General features: G+C 62.6%; 2 protein-coding genes across 2 annotated transcripts in view; one reads left to right on the plus strand and one right to left on the minus strand.

Annotated features, from left to right (window-relative positions):
- The window catches only part of INSRR (insulin receptor related receptor), a 14,770-nt gene extending 11,925 nt beyond the window's left edge, over positions 1 to 2,845 (minus strand). Inside the window, exon 1 of the mRNA XM_077764204.1 lies at positions 2,761 to 2,845. Within this exon, the coding sequence (XP_077620330.1) occupies positions 2,761 to 2,845 (85 nt within the window). The remainder of the gene's footprint in view (positions 1 to 2,760) is intronic.
- Positions 2,846 to 3,050: 205 nt separating this feature from the next.
- Positions 3,051 to 6,538, plus strand: part of NTRK1 (neurotrophic receptor tyrosine kinase 1) — a 19,818-nt gene continuing 16,330 nt past the window's right edge. The window contains exons 1-3 of the mRNA XM_077764079.1: positions 3,051 to 3,407; positions 3,645 to 3,830; positions 5,127 to 5,202. Coding sequence (XP_077620205.1) covers positions 3,051 to 3,407; positions 3,645 to 3,830; positions 5,127 to 5,202 — 619 coding nt within the window. The remainder of the gene's footprint in view (positions 3,408 to 3,644; positions 3,831 to 5,126; positions 5,203 to 6,538) is intronic.

Below are 6,538 nucleotides of genomic sequence, written 5' to 3' on the forward strand. Positions count from 1 at the left end.
CCCCCCCCCCCCGCCTCTGCCCTCGTCCCCTCCTGGTCCCTTCGCTCTATAGGCAAAGGGATCATCTCAAAACACAAGTTGGATGACATTCCTCCACAGCTCACCCCCTGGTGGCCGCATCTCCCTGATTAAAAGCTCAGGCCCTTATGCCTTCCCCTTTGCCACACTGACCTCTTTGCTGTTCCTCAAACTAGCCAGCCAAGCTTCTGCCCTGAGGTATTGGCACATTCTGTTCCCTCTGGCTGGAACACTGTTCCCTATGCATGGTCCTTCACCTTCTTTAAGTATCTGCTCAGATGTCACCTCCTCAATGAGGACTTCTCGGACATCCCTTTAAATACTCCCTACCCCCTTTCCTACTTAACTTTTCTCCTTAAATCTTAACGTTGGCTGATGTCTGAGTTGCTTGTTTTGATTACGGTAAGTTCCAGAAGGGCCGGGGTCTTTTGTGTATGTAAGTCATCACTGTACCCTTGGTGTCTGGGCCAGCGTCTGGCCCAAAATTGGGGCTCAGTAACCAAGTGATGAAGGAACGAATGAATGCTACGACACGGAGGCAGAGCCTCATGTCTCCCACTACCTTCCCGGACCTGAGGGAGCTTGACGTCTGGTCCCCGCATTGGTTTACTCTCTAAGGGACGTCCGTGGCTCCCATTGCCGAAAGTTCCAATTAAAGTTTGGCGGCCTGACATCCAGGGGGCTGATAAATGGGTCCTCGCTAATGTCTCCAAGCCTCAGGACGGTTCCTGGGCCTGGTCACACGCTCAGCTCTTGTCCTGCAAACCTCGGGTCAAGGCCGCCCGCTGGCCCCGATCCCCTGACCCGAGTTAGTCACTTCCCCTGCAGGCTGGCCAGCACTCGCTGTAGCGCCCCCGGAACACAGGGCCTCACCCCACGGCTGCTGTCTGCGTTTGTGTCACCCCTCCAAGAACGGGGCCTCCTGAGGGCAGGGCCCTTGTTGGCTGGCACTGCGTCCACGGAGCTCAGTTCAGGGCTGCGTCCACCGGGCACTTAGGGGCCATGGTTTGAATTGATGGACATCTGATTCCCAGATCCGCTCCTCCCCTGGGGACCCAGGTGTGTCTGGCTTCTTCAGACCCACTTTCCTTTCTCTCCCCAAGGCACCTGAGACCCGTCCCCTAAGCGGGCTGGGCACCCGGTCCAAGCACTGTCATTTGCTCCGGAGGATCCCTTCCAGGTTGGAAGATTCAAGTCTGAATTCTTCAGCTTGTCATTCATGCCCTGGTACTCTAGATCTGCTCCCCACTTCCTGCCTGGCTCACAGTGGCACCGCACCCCCACAGACCCCTGCCCCCCCCACAGACCCCTGCACCCCCAACAGANACACCACCCCTGCACCCCATGCAGACCCAGGCCCAGCCCCTGGCAAGGAGGGCGGTGGGCAGGCAAGGTGGGCTTCCTGGGGCTTACATCACACCTTCACCCTGTTGTCATTAATGTCCCTGTGCTTGGCTCTCCCCAGTTGCCGTGTGTGTGTGTGTGTGTGTGTGTGTGTGTGTGTGTGAGTGTGTGTGTGAGAGAGCACAAGCAGGTACACATTCACATGCACAAAAAGAGAGAGAATGAGAAAACACTTCTAGCCCCTCCAGGCAAAGGCCAATCAGGCTCCAAGGCGCCCACATGCCACTTCCCATCATGCCCCTGCCTCTCCAGGGCTCCCCTGATGGGAGTCATTTGGAAAAACAAATCTACGACCTTCACGGATTAACCCCTGCCTGCCTCCCGTCAGGACCCGGCCCTGCACAGAGCTGCGCTGGGAACAGGACACCTGGGCCCCCGGATCAAACAACCAAACACCCCACCCTGTCTCCGCCCAGGGACGTGCTCCCCTCCGGACAACGGGGCTCAGGGCTGGCATCTGTGTGCCCTGTCCTGGCCCAGCAGTGGGGGGGGGGGAGGGGCTCTCCCTTGCACGCAGTGCCTTCCCGACCCCAACCCTATGCGGCTCTCCTCTGTCTCCATAGGAAGGGGAGACTGACTCCTCCTGGAAGCCCTCCCTCTGAGGGCACCACAGGGCCCCTCGGGTGGGCATGGAGCACTGGACCCCTGCCCTCACTGCTGCCTCAGTCTGGAGGGGAACGGTGGGATGAGGAAGGGCACACTCTCAGCCCTTCCTCCTTTTGAATCTCGCACGCTCAGCTCGTGTCTCTTCCTCCCTGGCTGCCCGCCCCCCCGCCCGCACACCCATGAGGGCCTCTCGGTCTGTGGTCCTCCCTCCCCAGCTGTGCACGTGGGAAGAGTCTGTCCTGGAGCACTAACTGGCCTGGGCCCAGTGGAGTGGCCCTAAGTGTGGGGGACACGGGACAAGGCCCTGGGCAAGCGCTCAGGGCCCCAGTCCAGCTTTCCCTCTCAAGTCTCTGAACCTCAAGTTTCCTGTCTGCACAATGGGTTCATTACTTCATAGTGCCTACTCTCAGCTATCCATCCCCTCCCTGCACCCTAGAAATGACCCCTGAGACTCTCCCCCTTGAGCCGTTCTCTGGAATGGAGGACCTCTCTCCATCTCTCTGTTTCAAGGTTCTTCTCACATCCCAGGGAGCGGAGGGGAAAACACAGTAATGCGTGGGAACGAACTGCTCTTCCTGGTGGGAAGTCCTTCTGAGAGCCCCCCCCATTTTCCATCTTCACGCAGCAGGTAAACAGTTGTTTGGCCTCTGGCTGGCTGGGGGGTGGGGGAGGGCAGAGATGGGGCTCCAGGAGGCAGCACTGGGGGATTCACCCTCTAGCTGGGGGACTCACCCTCTAGCGTGTCCAGGCCAAATCCCAAGGAGAGGCGGATCACAAGCAGGCACGCTACCCACCGGCACAGGCTGGCCATTGCCATTGTCCAGGCCTGGCTTCTGCAGATGGCTCTGGGGACGAGAAGGGTCTGGCAGGCCCTAAGGGACACAGAGACGCAGGCTTCAGAGGGGAGGGCAGGGTGGGGGCCCACGAGGGGGAATCCCACAGGGAAAAAGGGAATGAGAGCCACGGAGACACAAAGACAGTGACAGGCGCTGGAGGCAGACTCAGTCGGAGCCCAGAGACTGATGAGGACAGAGGTGCGACAGCAGCAGACTCAGGGAGGGAAAGTCAGGCAGGGAGCAGAGCCAAAGGCGTCCACGCCGCCTGCCGACCCGGAGCCAGCGCGGCGAGGAAGCCGGGGAGCCTGCCCCGGAGAGAGCGGCGCGGACTCGCCCGGGAGAGAGTTCGGGAACCCCACTGGCCGCTGGGCGGCTGGGCGCCGGAGCGGAGCGAGCATCCGGTGGCCGCACCTGGCCGCGGGATCTCCGGGCGCTTCGGGGCCGCGCCCAGCGCCCGCCCTCCGCGCCCCGGGGCGCAACGGATTGGCTTGCAGGGACCCCAGGGGTCNCAAAATATTTAGCCTGACAACTGAGGGGGCACAGGTCTGTTGGGGAAATAAGGCCCAAACACAGGGGGGTGGTAGAAGCGAGCTCGCCCATGGCCCCTGCGGACTCGCTCACGTGCGCCCGCGCTGCCGCCTGGAGTTGGGGTGGGGGCGGGGGCGGGGGAGTAAGTTCTGCCGCCCCGACACCTGCTGGGCGGCTTCTGGCGGCCCCGACCCGGCGGAGCGAGCCTGCTGAAACCTGGCGGGAACGCGAACCGTGTCCTTAACATTCAAGCCGTTCCTCTCCGAGCCCCTCGCCGCCCGCCCGGGGGCACCGCCCCCGCTGTCGCGCGAGGATCCGTCCCCCCCAAGTTCCTCGACTCCGACCAAGACCCTGTGCGCCCACCTCCGTCTGGTCGCCTTCCCAAAGCAGGCCGCCGGTCGGGCGGTCGGGCGGTACCGGCCCCGGGGCTGGGGCACTGTCTGCGCTGGGGGCCTGGCGGGCCCCTCCAGGGGGCTGGGTTGGCGCGCTCCCTGCGGCCCTCCCCTGCCCTCCCGGCCCGAGTCCCTCCTCCGGGACCCCCTTCCTCGCCCTCTACCGCCCCCTCCCCGGCTTGAGACGGGAGCGCACCTGCAGCCACCGGGGCTCGCGGGGGAGGAGGGAGGAGCTGGGCATCCCGGGGCTTTCCGGGTGCGCGACCTCCTAGGACCGACGGGTCCCCCCAGCTCCACCCGCGGGCGGCTCCCGGGTCCGAGGAGCTAAGAGAAGATCTATTAATTTCTCCGCGCAGAAATCGATGCTCTCGTCAGGGCGGCGATCGATGCCAGCCCAGCACGGCGGGGCCCCACCCGGGCTGGGGCCCGGCGCTGGCCGGCCCGGGTCAGGGGAGGTCGCTGGGGCCTGGGGCGCAGCTCTGGGGGGCTGCAGACCGCACCCCCAGCCCCGGGAGCTCACACCTCTGCTCGCGGGTCTCTAGCGCCACCCTGTGGTCTCTCCTGAAAGCGGGCATCCCGGCTTCTTGGGCTCCCTTCGGCTGTTTTGGGGCGACCCCTTCCCTCTTCTGTTTTCTTTCCCCAGGTCCCGGGTTTGGTCTTTTTGGGGGTGCCTTCCCCTTTTTTCCTAGGCTTTAGGGAGTGTTTCACCTTATTTACCCCAAGTGACATCGTACACTCCCTCAGGGGCGGACATCTGAAGAGATCTGAGGCGGGGGGCTGGCTGGGATGACCCCGACGGTAACCTTGCCTTCGCCCTGTCATCTCCCCTCCCCCTAAAGGCAGCTGCTGTAGGCTGGGAGAAATAACGGATCGACTTCCCAGCCCCCCACCCCCACCCCAGCGGACACCTCTAAGGAGTTCTCTCTGGAGCTGGGGGCTTGGAGAGAAAAGGGGGCGCGCGGGGTTCCCCCGAAAGGGGTNAGCCCGAGCTCTGCCTCCTGGGGGGGCGGGGGGGGCTAGTTGCGGAGCATCCCCGGTGGGGCACCCTTACCGCCTTGTCCCCTTTCCAGGGGGAACTAGCCCCCACCCCGTTCCAGGTCATGACCAGGTAGCACCGACTCTCACCTCTGGAGCTGGGGGCTGAGCCGGAACAGGTGGAGGTGGTGGGGAGTGTAGCTGCTGAGGTGCTTGGACCCTCTTCTCATTTCCACCGCCCCTTGTCCCCACCACCCCTTGATTTGGATGTAGGAGAGGGGACCCCCATCCTGACTCCCTTTCCACCCCTGTCCCCCTACCTGGGGCAGAGACCCAGGGTTCTTGTGAGACGCTCTCTTCCCCTCAGGGCCCCAAACCGGCAGAAAGTCCCAGCGATCTGCAGTACTCTGAGGTCCTGCAGTACTTGGTTACAAAATACTCGGGTACTCCTTAGCATCTGGTGACCCTACGGGAGTACTCTGTAGAGATACCTGGAGGTACTCAAGCATCACACGGTGATGGCTGGAAAATACTTGAACGTCCGACGTGGCTGGTGGGGCCTGCAGCACTTCTAGAAGAGAGAGGAACTGCTAGAAAAATCCTCCTCCTGGGGCCTGGGGCTCAGAGGGTGGGTGAGCAACGTGGGCCTCAGGCAGCGACGGGTTGGAAGGCGTCCGAGGCAGGCCCGTCACTGTCTGGAAGTTACTTGAGCAGCCTGCGATAATTGGCAGTGAGTTACTCCGGTATCTTGTGGTAATTAACGGGAAGGTCCTCGATCTCTCTCTTTAATGGCCCTAGGGAGGCCCGGAGGAGAGGGATGATGGCCTTGTCTCGGTCTGGACCTAGGTCTCCGCGCGATGGGAGGGGCATGGGGTCCAGACTGCCGCTGCCGGTCCAGTCCGCTCAGTACCCTGTGCCTTCAAATCGGGGCCCAGGATCCTGAATGTTCCCTCTCGCCCCAATTCCCTTGCAGGCCCCTAGTGAGTCCAGCCCTTGGGGGGGGTGGTGGTGAGGGGACTGGCTGGGCGGGTGACCAAGGAGGCACACAGGGTGGGGAGAGGAGACATCCCTCAGGGTGGGGCAGCGGCCTGACCCCCTGCCTCCGCCCGCCTGTCCCCTCCCCTTCCCTCCCCCGCAGAGCTAACGAGGAGATAATGGACTGGAAAAGACAGATTGATTATGAATCCAAACGAACGAGGCAGCTTTGAGTGCGCTGACAGCTAGCACACAGCCACCACCCTCCCTGGGTCCCCACAGCTCTCTATAAACCCTGTGAGCAGGGGCCTGCCGTCTCCCACAATCACCGGAGGTTGTCCCGAGGCCTCAGGGGCCCGAGGACCTGACGCCTGGCTGGGGCCCAGGCTGGGGACGGTCCGTCAGTCCAGGCGGTCCCAGTTCCTATAAGCTAGGGAAGGTGAGAGGGTAGAGTAGGGGAGTTCTGAGAACAGGCAGTGAGTCAGGGGCCCCTGGCATGGGGGGGGTACGCTGACGTGCCACTGCAGGGCAGCCGAGTTCTCAGGAACTCCCTGGCATGCCGGATCCAGAAGGCGGGCAGGGCCCAGGGCGTCAGCAACCCCCTCCCCACGCGCGGCCTTCTGTCCCTGCTCCCTATCTCGCTTTCTCTGGCGCTCTGTCCTTATCTGTCTCTCTGTCTGCCTGTCCTTATCTATCTGGCTTTCTCCTTGCCTGTCTCTCTCTCTCTCTCTCTCTGCCAGTCTCTTCCTGTTTGTTTTCTTCTTTTGGGTGTCTGTTTCCCTCTTTGTTTTTCTGCTCCCCCCC

The sequence above is a fragment of the Crocuta crocuta genome, unplaced genomic scaffold, assembly GCF_008692635.1.
Source record: "Crocuta crocuta isolate KB4526 unplaced genomic scaffold, BGI_CrCroc_1.0 scaffold528, whole genome shotgun sequence".
NCBI lineage: Eukaryota > Metazoa > Chordata > Mammalia > Carnivora > Hyaenidae > Crocuta > Crocuta crocuta.